General features: G+C 42.0%; 1 protein-coding gene across 3 annotated transcripts in view; it reads right to left on the bottom strand.

Moving 5' to 3' along the window:
- SLC7A8 (solute carrier family 7 member 8) overlaps nucleotides 1–16,805 on the bottom strand; it is a 51,842-nt gene extending 35,037 nt beyond the window's left edge. Inside the window, exons 1-4 of one of the 3 annotated variants that reach the window (XM_039245167.1) lie at nucleotides 16,352–16,805; nucleotides 15,919–16,110; nucleotides 1,537–1,741; nucleotides 491–642 (exon numbers count right to left, since the gene is read on the bottom strand). In XM_039245167.1, coding sequence (XP_039101098.1) covers nucleotides 491–642; nucleotides 1,537–1,741; nucleotides 15,919–16,078 — 517 coding nt within the window. In that variant the 5' untranslated portion in view covers nucleotides 16,079–16,110; nucleotides 16,352–16,805. Of the gene's footprint in view, nucleotides 1–490; nucleotides 643–1,536; nucleotides 1,742–15,918 lie in introns of all 3 variants that reach the window. The other 2 variants (XM_039245171.1, XM_039245168.1) reach the window with 2 other exon arrangements.
- Between the last annotated feature and the right edge of the window lie 672 nt (nucleotides 16,806–17,477).

Genomic DNA, 17,477 nt, shown 5'->3' with positions numbered 1-17,477 from the left:
TTGCCAGTGAAAATTACTATGCCCCTGAGCAGCTATTTATGTTTCTTCTTCTTCTTCCTTCTTTTTTTTTTTTTGAAATTTTTTGATGTTTATTCATTTTTGAGAGAGAGACACATACACAGAACGTAGTGGGGGAGGGACAGAGACAGAAGGAGACACAGAATCTGAAGCAGGCTCCAGGCTTTGAGCTGTCAGCACAGAGCCCAACTTGGGGCTTGAACTCATGAGCCATGAGATCATGACCTGAGCCAAAGTTGGATGCTTAATCGACTGAGCCACTCAGGCACCCTAGTTTCTTCTTTTTAACACCAGATAATTATATGCAGAATCAGTTCATCCAAAGCACTCATGTAGGAAAATTAATGAAGAGGGGGGTGGAAATAAAGGAGGGAAAGAAAGAACGAGGGAGAGGAAGGAGAACCAGAGACAAGCGGGCCACCAGGAAGGCCAAAAGAGGCTGTCCTGAGAGCAAGGCCCAGATGGCACTTACATAAGCAGATGGCAGCCAGGAGTCGAAGGCCAGACTCTGGGGGGAAGCAGGTGGGGAAGAGAGGCTGCAGCACATAGTTGGAGAAGGTGAGGGCAATGACAGCCTGGTTGGTGGGGTAGATCACCAGCACTGCAATCCACAGCCTCAGGAACCTGAAAGGGAAATAGGACAGAGTTTGACCCAAGACAGCCACAGAGACCCCTGTCCCTAATGACATTCATGGCAGGGATTAACTAGTCATCAAGAGAAGTCTGGGCAAGTCACTGGGAAGGAGAGCTGGGTGGGATTTCATTTTCATTTTCAGGGGTGCTGAGGAGCCCAGCCTCTTCTCATGAGACAGCTGGCCCTCTGCAATGACAATAAAGTGGTTTGACGATGAGGAGCTAAGTGTCTGCTAGTGCAAACACACGTCTTGGAACTCCTTCTCTCTCCCCTCTCCTTTTATCATATCTTCTCTATGCCCTGGCCCCCAGCATCCAGCAGTGGAAAATAAAATTGGCAGCCTGAGAATTCTGACAGCCAGGACATGCTTAGGGTGTGGCCACCTAAGCAACTCACAGGGGTGGCACTGAGTGGGAGGATGAGGGGTAAAGTTCCCTCCATATCCTTGGCTCCTTGGTGAGGGCTCAGCTCCTCAGTAGCAGAGCTGCAGAAGCTGAGGAAATTCAAGATCAGAGCCTGGCTCTGCTGGGAGGCCTCATCCTTGACAGTGTGAGAAGAGGGTACCCATTTCTTAGGTGTTCACTCTAATTTGTCAAATAAAAGGGCTTTGTTTTGTGATGTGCTTTCTCTGAGAGTCTATGGTCAGAGTTGTCATAAGTTCAATTTGCTATCACTTATAGAATCTTGCCCACTGAGATCAACAAAGAGGTAAAAACTACAACCTGGTTCTTCTGCCATCCTCAGGAGAATCAAAGGGACACACAGCTACATTAGTAACCATGAGAGGAAGCAAAAGAGGAATCCTATTCTCTAGCTCTCCTTGGCATGCTGGAAACTGCTGGCCTCGGCTTCTAGATCACCCAGCCCTCTCGGGATCCTCTTACCCAGCCAGTCCTCCGAAGATGTCTTTGACATAGGAGTAGTCACCTCCAGATTTGGGGATGGTGACACCAAGCTCAGCATAGCACAGGGCTCCCACAGCTGTGATGAGACCAGTCACAATCCAGACAATGAGAGCGAGGCCCACAGAGCCGGCATTCTCCAGCACACCTTTTGGCGAGACGAAGATTCCGGAGCCAATGATGTTCCCTGCATGAAGCACCAAAGTTGCCAAGGAAGACAGTGAGTCAGCACAATTGGCAAGACTGGCATTTGCAGGAGTGGTCTCATCTCTGGTTTGATCCTAAAATGCCTTTGGAACACACCTTCAGGCAGGTGTCTAATAATAATTTACATGTCTCCTTTGGTCCTAAGGATACCCCTATGGAGTCAGATATAATTTCTCTCATTTTACAGTCTGAGATATCAAGTGCATTGTCAAGTCCACATGGTAGCAAGTAGTGGCTCAGGTATTGAACTTCAAGACCCTTTTACTGCGCTGTACCATGGTTTACTTGAGGCAACAAAAATCTTAAGACTAACTGGAAATGGCAGGACTGGAAAAGCAAGCTCTTCTCAGAGACAATCTGCAGAGTAGAAAGCTTCAAAAATGAGCCTAAGGGCAACACATTTTGGATAGATTGTGGTCATACCCCATGGCTGGGGTTTTTTAAGAGCCAGGAGCATCGATAGCACTCCTGTAGGCTGGCTTTTACCCCAGACATGCCAGCCCCACCCTTGGTAAGAAATACGAAATAACTCTATAAAAACAGTCCTAGTAGCTTGGAAGTGGTTTGTAGGAGTGCAATACGTGCAAAGGTTCAGCACTATATTCTTTCAAAGGTCATTCCCCTCCATTGTTTCATGCGACCTCACAAAAACCTTATGAAATTTGGGAAGAGGAGGAAGAATAGGTATTTCTCTCTTTATTTTATAAAGAGACTAAGACATAGAAGGGTTAAGTGACTTTTCCCAAATTCCACGGCTACTGATGGGTAAAATTGGATCTAGAAGTCAGTCTCCTGATGCTTAATCCAGTGCATTTTCCACTAATCTATTTCTGCTTCTGTGTGCAGAAAGGCCGGCTTTCTCCTGAGAGGTGAGATGGGTAGCAAGGAATAGTTGACTACTGGGAAGTGTATATTGGGCAGGGGAGGAGTAGACAGTGGGGAGCACCTGACATGCTTCCTCCCAAGCTTTCCTCTACTTCTTTTGATTCAAGGTGATCAGGGTGCTCTGCACAGATACTTTGAAAGAAAGCTCTTTGAGGGCGAAGGGAAGAAGCAGAGACTAAGTGGATGCAGGTAGAAATGAAGAATTGGAGTATTATGAGGCCAGCTCACTTTGACAATGTTCTGAGGATATCTGAAACTCCCAACACCTCTCTCAGAGGGTTTGGAATCAGATCTGGGTTTAACAAGACACAGAGTATGAGATTTTACACTTAACTTTCAAAAATGACTTTCAGATCTCAACCATAACTCAACCTCAGTCCAGTCCTGAAAGTTTCACTTCTAAACCAAAGTTCATGCATCTGGTTATTTCAGTCAAAGGGAACAAGAAGAAAATATTTATATGTAAAAAATAATACATCTTATTCCTCTTGGATAAAGAATATGCTTCTCACACTAAAAAAACTGCAGCATGAGATGACTAATGGGAGAGGAAAGGGGTCTAGGCAGGTATGACAGCAGCAACTGTGAGACTGACATACAGTATCTGTAGCTAGATTCAGATGGTAAGGAAGCACATTTGTCTCAAACCTGTCTTCCTTCTGTGCGGATAGTCTATCTCAACAGAACCGGGCTTCACACACAGATGAAGCTAAAAGAAGTAACAATCCCTCATGTTCAGCTTTGTGATCTAAACATAGGGCAAAGAGAGACAGAAAAATGAAATTTTGGACCTCATTAGTTCTTAAAATTTTTTTAATGTCTTATTTATTTCTGAGAGAGAGAGAGAGAGAGAGAGAGAGTGAGCAGGGGAGGGTCAGAGAGAGAGGGAGACACAGAATCAGAAACAGGCTCCAGCCAGCTCAGAGCCCAACACAGGGCTCGAACTCACAAACGGGAGATCATGACCCGAGCCGAAGTTGGACGCTTAACCCACTGAGCCACCCAGGTGCCCCTGGACCCCATTAGTTCTTAAAGACTGTTCCTTTTCTTGTATGTTTACTTAAAGTCCTATGTAATAGGAATAAAAGGACATTGTTCAGCCTCCCTGTCTCCTCCACCCTCCATATGTGCTTTGCATGAAGGTTAGGCTAGAGGAGACTAAAAGACCTCCTGGTAGTGTACCAAGACTCAGGACACAGTTACCCTAGCAAGTGACTTACTTAACTTGCCAAATGTAATGTGCTGCTTTCCTCTGGAAGACATCAAATGCCAGGAGCTAAGAACAAGAGATGGGGCTGCTCACAATGCTGAAAGGTGATAGTAAACTCCTTGCCTAGCAGGAATTTATCAGAAAAGTAATTTGTAGGCATTTCAAAGCCAGCCAAGAAGAGAGTAATATAGCTAGAGTTATAAAATAGTTCAAGGGGTTAGAGAAACAATCAGTATAGAGAAAAACAAGGTTTGACTTTGGTCTTTAAGGTGCTGGAAAGGGAGATGGTGAAGGAATGGGTAGGTGTTTCCCAGAGCCAGGAATGGCTGTCACAAGGAGGAAGTGGGAGTGAACGTTAGTTATCAAAGAGATCCTGTCTTCTCAGGAATGAAATGTCAATGTTCTACCAAGGATTCTCGGAAAACAAATATTGCAGTGAGGATCAGTAAGCACTTCTGTTCTCCAGCTTTTGTTCTGGCATTTCCAGAGTGTGTGCTCCCTTCCTAATTCCAGGTGCAGGCAGCAGCTGGAAGATGGGATGTGCAACACCAACAGCCCTTTTCGAGTCTGATTATTTAACTGCCTTTCCTTATTCTTGGATAACATTCTTATTCCGTGGAGCTGCTGGGATGATGGTGAGGGTCATAATGGGTTGACAGTGAGACAAAAGTCTTCATTTTATAAAAACTGCACTCTACCCCTGGCCCTATAGTCTTAATTTTGACCAAACTAAAATTACGAAGATAAAAGCTAATAAAAGAATTACGTTAGCAAAAACATAGTGCTAGAGAACAGGAAGAAGAGGAATGTCTCTCTGATTCTAGGAAGCTGCTACCTAGAAAACCAGAATCAGATAACATTTCCTCCACCTTAGTGGCCTCTGGAGCTTCTGCAGGGGAAGGAATGTCACACAGAGCTGTGTTTTAGAGTTGAAAGAACATTCACATTACATTTAGTCAAGAGTAATGCCAACTATTTACTACTTCCTCTCACTTCTAAAGGGTCACACAGTAGACACTCCATAAATGGTTACTAAATTAATGATGTCAGACATCCATCTAGAACTTATGTCCACAGAACAATTTAATGTACATGTTTCTTTGGAACCTCCAAATCCTGTAAAGTAGGTCAATTGTGTATTGTGGGCAAATGAGTAAACAGGCCATTTCTTTCACTGCTGAAGAGAGTGGCCTGGCTATTATTACTGTCTCCAATTTATAGGGGAAGAAAATAGGGCAACCATTTTTCTTTTTTTTTATTAGTCCCATTTTTCAAATGGGGAAAAAAAATGAGAGAGGTATTACTGTCCCTATTTTATGGATGAAGAAACTGAGATCAAGAGAGGTAGTTACTTGTCTAAATCACAGAGTAGGTTAGTAGTAACTGGATTAGATCCTAAATCTGTCACACAGCCTCAAGTTTTTCCCAGGAAATAGTCAGCTTTACTAAGATGATACTTATTAAGGAATGCTTATTAAGAGAAGATGCTTATTAAGGAATTAGAACACGGACCTGATTCCTTCCTTCTAATGCACCATCTTCGATAGTGATTTACAAAGAGTTTCATATCCATTTCTTAATTTGATTCTCAGAACCACTTTCTCAGATGAACAGGGCAAGTACTATCATTCCTATTTACCTTTGCTAAGACTGAGTTTTAGAGAGGTGAGGAGACTTGGCCAAAGTCACATATTGCATAGGCAGCAAAGCCTGGACTAGAGGCCAAGTCCTTGGACTCCTGGCCTGGGTTTCCTCCACTATTATACACAGCCTCTCCTCTAGAAATTGCACAATAGAGACTTTAACTGGAGGGATTTTACGCTTGGACCCTGTTCAAGTGAGATTGTTCTGGAGTGGCTTTGAAAAAGGAGAGGTGGGAAAGGTCTTTTCTATCTTGACTATGGACCTTTCTTGATGAGAGGACGGAAGAAAGTTGATTATCATAGGGATGTTTTTCTCCATTGTTTTACTCTTAGACTCATTGTCTATAAAACCATTTAAGGATAAGATGCCCATTCATCTGGTATAGTCAAGGTTTCAATCCTCCCTTTCATCCACCCCAATTAGTAATATAATCGCCTTATCATAAAGATCTCCTTTGGTAAAAAATGGGTCCTAGGATGTCTGGACAATGAGGCCCAGCTTGGCTTCTTCTGTCAAAGAAAAGTCAAGCAAACCACTCCATTAGAAAGGGGCCAAGTTGTATCAGTGGGCAAGTCTTCACTAGAAAAAAATGTTGGAATTAGGAAAATACACATTTGCTGTATATAATTTGATTTCCCCACTTGTGGGCCAATACTCATGTGACTCCTATTAAGGCCTTACTCACATCCAGGCATGTCCATACTAGAATGCTGTAGGCATCAAAGAATTTCCTAGGGCCTGGAATTATAGACTTCTAAGGCCCAACAGACATTCCAATCCAAAATTTTTTGGCCTTCCTTAATAGCTCATGCTAGTCTTGGAGTCTAATCAGAGCTCCTCCTAGGGCTTGGAGGTTCTGTCCATTTCTACGATGTTTAGAGAAATCCAGCTGAACTTTCTTTATGCTTCTTCCTTAAAGTGGCTGAGAAGATCTCAGGATTTTCAGAACTGGGGGAAGTGTGCAAGCAGGGTCGGGTATGTTGGGGCCTTGATCCTCACAGCAGGAAGCTTACCATGTTTCCTGCCCTGTATACACTTTCCCATCAGGATCAAACAAATAGCTACATCAGGGTGACAGCAGGTCAAGACTCTGACACATGCCCTGCAGAGTTGCTATCTCTGGCAGAATAAACATGTGGAAGGTGCTTCAAGACCTTACTGGATTCCTTACTGGAAAATGAAAAGGGTGGAAGGCTCAGAATTGGAGCCATTGATTCCTTGCTTTGCCACTCACAAGCTGTGAATTTTTCTGACAGCCCTTTCCTTTACCTGCTGAATGGGAATAATTGCTCCTGCCCTGCCTACCTCACAGGGTTGTTATGGGAATCAAGGGAGGTCACATATGAAAAAGGGGGGGGGGGAAGGTCATGTATCTGTGGGAGCACTTTATAATCTGTGAAATGCTAGCAAATATAAGGAATTGCTAGGATTTATAACAGTAGCAATAGAGTCTATTTCTAGAAGAATCCAATGGGCTTGCTTTGGAGGCTTGGCTCCAAAACAGTGCTATAGAGCCAGGACCATGAAGCATTCTCTGAGTCATTTGTCTGCTTGTCTAGGTATAATTTTTAGATGCTGTAGGTGGGCGGCCAGCAGGTACTTGCATCTCAAGAAGTATTTATTGAGCACCCACTCTGTACATGCTTGCTTTAAAAGGTAATTGAGAAGCACTTGTTCACACATGGATTTTTAATGGCAAGACGGAGCCAACCACCACCCACCAGCCCCTGAAAAGCCTAAGGGGCTTCAAGTGCTGCATCCTCACATATACCCACTAACATTCACATCTAGCCTCCAGCATCTCTCTGTCTTGTTGGGGAAGAAGGCACCAGCAGATAAAGGTTTTTCCTATGTCAGTGGTTCTCATCCAGGGCAATTTTGCACCACTTCCTCCAGCCCTAAGGAACAGTTGGCAATGACTAGAGATACTCTTGATTATTACAACTGGGGGAAGGGGTGCTACTGGCATCTACTGGTAGAGACCAGGGCTGATGCTAAACATCCATCATTCAATACGTGTGATGGCCCTCCAACAACAACAAAATATCTGGCCCAAAAGGTAACAGTGCTGATATTGAGAAACATTGTTCTAACTTCAAGCCTCATTGCCATTATCTGGTTAATCCCTAAAGTCCCTTTTAGATTGGAACTTGGATGATTTTTTTTAAGGCCAAGCACAAATATTTACTGTTCATGGGAATAACTCAATTTTAAGCTAAAGAACTTTTGTTGTAGCAAAAACATATAACATTATATTTACCATCTTAACCATTTTTAAGTGTACAGTTCAGTAGCATTAAGTATATTCACATTATTGGGAAATATCTCCAACAGATGATTTGTTTTTAACTGGATGCTATTATTCAACAAATACTTTCTAAGCACTAAGCCATGTCCAGTATTTTCACATACTCAGGGATGTGAAAATAAGTAAGACTCAGTCTTTACCCTCAATGAATTGTATGAAGTGAGGGCATGTAAGTGGACATGGAGCTAGCTGACAACAACTGCACTATATGACAAGATATCAAGGATGGAAAGGTCACTGGTGTGGGCCACACACAACAAGCTTCCTGGAAAAGGGGAAGTACAAGATGGATGCTGATGAGTAAGAAGACACAAATCAGCAGGGAGGAAGGGGAAAGCATTGGCTGGTTGATAAGCAGGTCAGATTTGAACTGAATTGGCCAGTTCTTCTCTTTGCCTAATCAGTCCTATCTAAATTTCTTTCTTTCTTTTTTTATTTTAGAGAGAGAGAAAGACAGCACATGTGCAAGCAGGAGCCAAAGGAAGGGTGGGGGCGGGGTGGAGAGAGAGGGAGAGAGAGAGAATCCTAAGCCGGCTCCATGCTCAGTGCAGAGCCTGACTCAGGGCTTGATTCCATGACCCTGGGATCATGATCTGAGCTGAAATCAAGAGTTGGAGAGCTGGATGTTCAACTGAATGAGCCACCCAGGCACCTTCCAACTTAAGGTTCTGAACAAGAATTAGTGACTGTGTCAGAGGACTGGAGGTGGGAGGGGAAGAGGAGCTCAAGGAAAGAAAGAAACTAATATTTATTGAATATATATCATAGGATACCAGCTTTATTTTAATACCCTACAAAAAACTTCTGTTCTACAGGTAAGTAAACTGATAATTAACTTGTTGCACGTTATGAAGCTTATAAATAGGCAAGCAGTTTACAAACCTAAGACTCTCTTCGAAGCCCTTCTTCCTCTGCTACATCATCAATGCTTCTTCCCTTTCAACAACACTCTGATACAAATCATGGACGAATTCATTATATGCCTTCTACTCCAGTATCAGAGCCTACTTAACAATGCCTCCTTATCTCTAAGGCAACCTGATCTGAGTGTATTAGCTGCTTACTAAATACTCTATGCAGAATTGTACTCTAAAGAAGCAGCTAAAGCATTTATGTATTTCATAGATATACAGACAGGTACCTTTAAAATCTATATACAGATGAAAAAAGTACACTGATAATTCTGGAGCAAGGGTGCTCTCTCTGGATAATCCACCTTCACACATGAAGAGCAGTGTGAGGGTGCCTGGAATATCTTCCGGCACATTGTGAAACCCTCTCTCCAGAAGTGACGTCAGTGCTAATGCTGAGGATATTTATGGCAGGGAGCAAACCAATGGGAATACTTGTGACTGTGACAAAGAATGAGGGATGATATGTAATCAATAAAGCTTCTCAGCTCAAACTTCATTCATTCTATAAATACAATAGCTTAAAATAAACCTGAAGGATAATTTTGCTTCTTAGAAATAAAATTGACCAGTGCTCAGCACAGGATCTAGCATATAATATGTCCAATAAGTGTTGAATGTAATCCTACAGTAACCAGCATCTCCCACCTCTGTCCCTAGGAGCAGCCTGCAGTTTGTCATTTCTAGATCTCCAGGGAGAAGGGACTCAGGGGGTCTCCTCTGTAGGCATGTTCTGGGAGGAGAGCAAGGTATAGTCTTTCTTGCTCTATATGCTCAGCCGAGAGTTAAAGATTGCAAGGGAACAATTCCTAGTTCCCTGGGCTTCTGCATGGTTGTTGTTTTTGGGGTTCAGAATATATTCTTGGAATTATTTGCTCATGCCTGCTCCTTTTGACACCCCTCTTATCACTCCCAAGCATTAACAACAAAACAAGAGCAACAACAGAAACTCCTGAGGTATTTCTTTATAGGCAGCTGTGATGCTGGATTAACCCTCAGAGGGAAGCAAAAAACCCTGGTAGCCAGGCAACTTGAGAAACCCGAATCTGTATGCCCCATACCTCCACTTTAATAAGCCAGTTTAATTCAGAAAAGCTATATATATGGTACCAGCCTGTCCCAAAAGGTCATTTGATCTGGGTACAGGGTATTTTTGTTGTTGTTACTTTTCTAAATAAGATGAGCCATTTGGTTCTGTTTTTTGGACACACTTTTTTACCTGCTGGGTTCCTATTTTCTTCTCCCAATCCCAAGAGTCTCCTGCTAGCCACTCAATCTTCATAGCTCTGCTCTTTGGGAGAACATAATGTAGCCCTGCCAGTAGCAGCCTCGACCAAATTGTTCCTTGAGTTCCATGGTTCTTGGAGGCAGGAAGCATGCAACAGAATCCGTGTCCCCAGCTGCCCCATACTACATGCTGTGGAGAGCTTTGGTTAAGCGAATAGCTTCAGAGTTCAATGACCTGGTGGGAATCTTGGCTCTGTCATTGCCTACTTATTCATTCAAACCCTTCCTTTTTATAACTGTACTAATTAAATGGTATTAGAAGAGTATGTTCATAAAGCACTGATCAGGTACTACTATCAGTGCATAGTAGTGCTCAGTAAATGGTAGCTACTTACTATTATGATTACACTGCCGGGTATAGCCTTTCTCTATTAACCAAGATGTGTTTGTTTTGACAAGCCTCCTACTTGGCTTCTGTCTCAGAGTTTCCTCTGAGAACAATGAGTTTTAATAATGTTTGCATCCTGAATGAACCAAATTTTAATCCCTTCATGTTTGTTTGTTTTTTAATTAAAGTACAAACTAAATAAGAAATTTCTACACTCAAACCCTCTAGTTAACACCCAAAAGACATTTTGGGAATTAGAAAGTTAATACATCATATTAGAGATTAAAAATGTAAAACTTTCTAAAGTGTAAAACTCATGGGTCTGAAAATCTTTTGGACTTGAAAATTTTCCAAACCAGCCCAGTGCCATTTTGAGATGGTTATACAGGTATCCACACTTTTTTGTTGACAAATGGCCTTAAAAAAAAAAGTTTTCCCCCAACCTTTTCAGTACCAGACATCCATGGTCATTCCTGGTTCTGATGCTCTTATGTCATAGTTATCGTCCTCCCTATGGCCCACTCCCACACTAAAAATACACAGTAGACTTATTCCTTTCTCTCTCTGTTACTGATTAGAAATAAGGAATAGCTAAAAGCTTTGGCTCTGCAGTCAGACCATCTCATTAATCAGTTGTGTGACCCCTGGCAAATTATCTAGCAGCTCTGTGACTCAATTCCCCATGTTTAAAAATAGAGGGGCGTCTGGGTGGCTCAGTCAGTTAAACATCCGACTTCGGCTCAGGTCATGATCTCATGGTTAATGGGCTGAGCCCCACATGGGGCTCTGTGCTGACAGCTCAGAGCCTGGAGCCTGCTTCAGATTCTGCATCTCTCTCTGCCCCTCCCCCACTTGACTCTGTCTATCTTTCTCTCAAAAATAAATAAACATTAAAAAATTTTTTAATAAAAAATATAGACAGTTATGATATCTACTTCCATGAGATTGTGGTCATGATTAAATAAGGTAATATACATAAGAAGTTCATAGCACAGGAACTGTGGGCATTTAGTAAAAACTCAATAAATACTACTCTTTTAGTTTTACTCTTTTAAAGATTTTATTTTTAAGTAATTTCTACACCCAATGTGGGGTTCGAACCCGTGATCCAAGATCCAAGAGTTGCATGCTCCACCAACTGGGCTAGCCAGGCACCCCAATAAATACTATTTATAAAAATATCTCAGAGGTGCCTGGGTGGCTCAGTTCATGGAGCATCTGACTCTTGATTTCAGCTCAAGTCATTACCTCATGGTTGTGAGATCAAGCCCCAGGGCAAGTTTTATGCAGGGTGTGGAGCCTGTTTAAGATTCTCTTTCTTTCCATCTGCCCCTCCTCCATGTTTGCATGTTCTCAAGAAAGAGAAAAAGAAAAAAAAACCCAAAAATATATATATAAACAAATAAGGACCTCTCCCACAATCTAAAGGAAAACTTTCCTTTAGAACATAAAAGCAGAAATAGTAGAGAATAATGCTTAAAAGTTCAATTCAGGATTTGGACAAACTTTGCCTTCAATACTTTTTAGCTATGTGATCTTCAACAGTTTGTTTATCCATCTGAGTCTCTATTTCCTTATCTGGAGAAAGAGATAAGTGTCTACCAGGCCAGGTATTGTCAAGGTAAATAGGATAATGATGTTGGGTAACTGCACAAGTTTCTGGCATTAAGTGCTTAATAATGATAGCTTTTGGGGGTTCCATCAGTGGAACGTGCAACTCTTGATTTTGAGGTTATAGGTTTGAGCCCCACATTGGATGGAGATACAGCTTAAAAATTAAAGTCTTTAAAAAAAATAACGAAAGCTCTTAACAGTGCTTTTGTTATCATTAGATGAATTTTGTTGCTCTGTCACACTTTTTTGTCACACTCTCTTTAGATTTGGGGGGAACTATGCATTCATAGTGAAATATACATTCATCTATTGTCAACAGATTTCATTAGCCAAGTACATGGAGAGCAATAGTCTGGTTAGATTAAGGTAAAGGTGATATTAAAAATTAAAATGGCCTGGGGCACCTGGCTGGCTCAGCCAGTGGAGCATGTGATTCTTAATATCAGGTTTGTGAGTTGAAGCCCCATTGAGAGTAGAGCTTACTTAAAAACTTTTTTTTTTTTTTTAATGGCTAACCTAATTGTCTATGTTGATGAAATCATTCCTTGCTTAAAGATTTTCAAGCCAGGTTCCCAACAGTCCTTCAGATAAACACTTGTTATTATTACTATATTCAGACTTTTGACCAATAGCCAATTAAGTCCAACAATCATTTGAGTTATTGTTCCATGTTGGGCTATGCACTAAAGATTCAGAGATGTAGAAGATTCTTTTTTTTCCCTCAAGGGAATAACAGTTTTGTTGTTTAACTTTTACCTATTAAATCTCCCAGAATCCTCTTCTCTATACCATCTTCAACACCCTTCAAGATATTTTTTAGTCTAGTGCTGAGTGAGACTTCTCTCCTTGTGCTTCCTACTATTCACCTAATTTTGCCCTTATTCAGCTCTTATACAACTCAACTATATCATTAAATTTTAATATTATTTGTTTAATATAAATGAATGTCATTTCCCCAGTCAGATTATAAGTAACTCTAGGGCATGGGTTTCTATTAGTTCATTCTACATTCCTGTAACACCTACCATTCTATCATTCCTACTTTATATCATCAATGATGCTTGTTAATGAAATTTTATGAGCTTGTATGAAACATCTAGTTTAACTTATCCCTTTAATTGGGTATGAGAGATAGATTTGGGGCAAATGCTACTTTCCTATACTGTATCACCTGACCCACTTAGGAAATTTCTGTTCTCTTTTTGCCTTCCAGTTTTCTTTCTTCCACAGTGTTGATGTTGAACACCAGATCACTGAATTCTGCATGGAAAATGTCATTTCTATTTTTGCATTTGGTCTTGAAAAACCTTGAATCCCTGTCATCCACTCAGAAACCCTTCTAGAAGAGGACAGGACTTCTGCTCAGCATATCTGCCATTCAACAGCCATGAAGGAGGGGAAGCAAGAAGAATTTTTTTTTCCTGGAAGCAGATGATCCTCCTCTGACAAAAGCAGAAAAAATTTTGCTCCCATATCACCCTAAAGAGAAAATCTGTGTCTCACTCTAGCTTAAATGGAGGTAAAATAGTGCCTATTAACTCTTCAAAGATTCTCACACTTTGGAAAAATATCCTGATTTCTCTGAAATCACCTATTTGGGATCTCTCTTCACCACAGAATTACTATTCTTGTCACTGTAATGTCAATGGGAATCTTGGGACTATTCTCACACTGAAGCTCAATCTATGAGGTTTTGGGCAAATCAGTAGTAACATTTATCCAACTAAGACTGTATTTCTTCAACATTTAGAAACCTGTTGAAGAAAGAGACAAGAACTACCTCATTGTATGGGAAAATATCCCCCACTTTTGAATACCTCCACATATACAGGGGTGGGTAAGCAAGGCTGAAGCAGGAAGGAGGTTTGATTGTGCTTGTGTGCAAGAGGGTGTAACATCTGCATATGAATAAGAGGAGGAAAATGCTTAATCCTATCAGTCAAACTGGTGAAAGAGGTAACAGGCTCTGGGCTATTTATAGACCATAAGTTGGCATGTGCTATACATATCGAGTACTTTGCTGATCTCATTTTTTGAGCAATTGAGATAAAGGAGAAGCAAAGAAAAGGTAATGAGAGATTCAGATCATGATTGTAATTTTCTAAAATAACATTACCTTTCTTTTAACTGTAGATGTCTGGAAAACCTCCCAAAGTCAGAGAATTAGATAAAATGAGATTCCATTTTGAAAACAGAGTGGAGAGATAACATGATCACCAAAGTCTGGGTGTAGAGGTGAAGAGGATTATCTGAATACTGTACTGATTTTATTTGATTTCAAAGGGGTTCTCCAATGTCACTATTGCTTGGGTGCCAAAATGCCTCTGTGCTACTGCATGTAACACGGGCTCATCCAGAAACACTGATTCATGGGCAATAGGACACGATAAGCCTTCAAAAGGAACTTTGAAGAGATGACACAAACATATCTGGCCTGACTATCTCTTACCCTATTCTCTGGGAAGAGTCTTTTAAGCCCTCTACCAAAAACAGCAGAAGAAATGGTCACTCTCTCAAGTAATAAGCCATTGCCCATCCAGCTCCAGGGCCTTTCTGGAAAGAGGAAGATGTATTGTTTAGAGATTGAACCGTATTTGGGACCTTCTGCCCAGTAGTGTGTGGTTCGAGGATTGGAGTAGCCTATGTCTGCACTCTCAGGGACACTTTGTCCCCCCAGCTTCAAAGTCTTCCAGCTGGGACCCATTTTACCCACTGGTTCCTGCTTTACTCCACATTCTGATCATTCTAGTTACTCCTATTTTCTTTTGAGAGCCTCATAGGGTCTTCCATGAATGTTAGGAGATGGGCGGACTCATAGGCAACTAGAGAAACTGCAAACTCTATATTTACAGAGAGGCGCAATCTGTCTCTCCTTTTCTCCATAATTTATTTCCTCATCTGTGAAATGGTAATAACAGCCCTGTCACATCTACTTTAAAAAGAGAAAGTGCTGCATAAGATGAAAAAAAGCTATTTAAGGCAAGGCATTATTACTGCTGTTGTAGCTCTTTTTATTACACATCCTCTAGGCCCACAGTTTCATAGGACACAAAACAACAAAGCATCTACTAAATATGGCTTAAAGACAGTCCCCAACCTACTAAAGAGATGGCTGCATGAAAGCCTGTTAAAAATTCAGGTTCCCTAACCCCACCTTAAGCCAACTGAATCACAACCTTCAAGTGTGGAGACAGGAAGGGGCGCCTGGGTGGCTTAGTCGGTTAAGCGTCCGACTTTCGCTTAGGTCATGATCTCGCAGTTCGTGGGTTCGAGCCCCGCGTCGGGCTCTGTNCTTCCATTTGTAATCAGCGTGGTTTTAAAAAGTATTTCCAAAGCATACGAGTAGCTACACATCAGTGCTAATAATTTAAAATACAGAGAGCCAACAAAGTCATGAGACCTCAAAAAACTACTGGAGCCCTGGGGCGCCTGGGTGGCTTAATCGGTTAAGCGTCCAACTTTCGCTTAGGTCATGATCTCGCGGTTCGTGGGTTCAAGCCCCGCATCGGGCTCTGTGCTGACAGCCAGCTCAGAGCCTGGAGCCTGTTTCAGTCTGTGACTCCCTCTCTCTCTGACACTCCCCTGCTCACGCTGTCTCTCTCTCTCTCTCTCTCCTAGAAATAAAATTAAAAAAAAAAAAAAAAAGTGTGGAGACAGGAAACTTGTATTTCCAACAAGCTCCCAGGCAATGCTGACCCCATCAGCTAGGTGTGTGAACCCTATTTGCTCCATTCTATGAACACTGGAAAGAACTGCTCAGCCTGCTTTGAAGGAAGAGATATAAGACATACACAGCTTCCTAGACCTGCAAACTTGACCACCAGGGATTGGTTACGGCACAGGTGAATGACAATCCTTTTCTAAGGGAGTAGGAAGCAAAAATAGCACTTTAAAGGGGGCATAGGTTCCATAAGAGGACGACCACCAGAGAAGGGGAGGAGTGGTGGATGGGAAATGAAATTGGACTCACCTACAATGATACCACAAGCACTGACCAATCCAATCTCTTTCTTCAGGGCTACTCCACCCCCTCCAGAACCAGACTCAGGGCTGGTGTCCGACTTGCTCCCACCAGGGTGGTTCTTTTCAGTGTTGTTTCGGTGCCTGGCTCCTTTTTCCATCTTTCCCATTGGATTTCAACCTCCGACAGGTATCTCTCTTTCTAAATACGTGTGGGTGCAAATATATTTTAAGAGACTGTCTTTCAAATTGAAATGTCCTTTTCCGAAATAAGGACCACCCCTACCCTCTTAAAAAAGACTCAAGCAGATAAAAGAAAAAACTGCAAATCTTCCTATTCCATATTGACACTTTCTTGTCACTCGTGCTTACAAACAAGGAAAGGGTTGTTAAAAGTGGGGGGAAAGAGGCATAGATATTAAAATATAAAAATAGAACCGTACCAGCTACTCCGGCTGGAATTTTCCTGAAGAGGATGTAGATCTTCAGAGACCAGAATGGTTCTGCAATGTGTACCAGGCACTGGCTTATTTTAGACGCTTCAAAGACCTAGTCTGGGTTTCATTCAGCTGTGCCCCTAAGAAAACAAAGATTGTCTTTACCTCCCTTAGCCTTTTCTTTTACGATGAAGATAAGAGTTTTCGTTGACTGAAAGGAAAAAAAGCAATCCTTCAGTACTTTCTTCTCTTCCAGAAAAACAACTGTGGACCAGACCGGTTTGCTCTAGATCTTGTTTCCACCTGCTGTGGGTTTGTTTTCCCCTCCCTGTCTTCTGCCTTCCGCTTTCTCCAGATGTCCTCTTATGTCTCGTTTGTTTTCTCGTCCTTGTTTTCTTTCTTCCAAGCTCTGTCCTCACGGCACAGACTGCCCCATCTCTCTAGGTTACGGGAGAGTGCCCCGGGCACACACGAATGTGCTTCCCTTTTAGCATGGTGTTTTATAGGCTGAGCTAGCTCCGCCCCCACCTCCTCGTTTCTCTCCATCCTCAGTCCGTCTCCTCCCTCCTTTTCAATTTAAATATTAGCACACAGCCCCCAAAGATCACCGAGAAGATGGATTAAAATATTCTGCTTTGTAATCGTCTCTCATTCTCCATCTTTCTCCCTGTGAGAAGTGGAAGTAAAATCCTTCCATGTCAACTGTTCTGGGAGAGTTCATTAGCTGGTATAGCGTTACAGGTCATACAGCATTTGTGAGCTTTATAAATAAGGGACCGGTTGTGCAGACACTTCCTCAGAAATACACTGGTGACTGTGCTAAAATATTTATGTCTGGATCATTTGAGGATACAGGAGAGAAGGTTGTAGGGACCTTGTCTTAAGTTTCTGAAAGTAGAAGGAAATGCATGGCTGGGGAAGGGGAATGGAAAGAAATAAAAATAATGGAAAAGAGGCTCGTTTAGTAGAATTGTGAGCTGTAAAGAGCATAGGTGAAATAGAATCACCAGGAAGAGGTGGTGGCCTTACTGTTCACAGCTCTATTCAGTGTTAGCTAAGGCAGGATGAAAATTACTTCCACTCTGGACCCAGAAAAGAATGACACAAAATCTAGTAGGGTGGAGCCTTTCAC

The sequence above is a fragment of the Hyaena hyaena genome, unplaced genomic scaffold (genome assembly GCF_003009895.1).
Source record: "Hyaena hyaena isolate Hyena2069 unplaced genomic scaffold, ASM300989v1 scaffold_256, whole genome shotgun sequence".
Taxonomy (NCBI): domain Eukaryota; kingdom Metazoa; phylum Chordata; class Mammalia; order Carnivora; family Hyaenidae; genus Hyaena; species Hyaena hyaena.
Note: the sequence above shows the minus strand (reverse complement) of the source record. Positions and strands in the feature narration are given on the sequence as shown.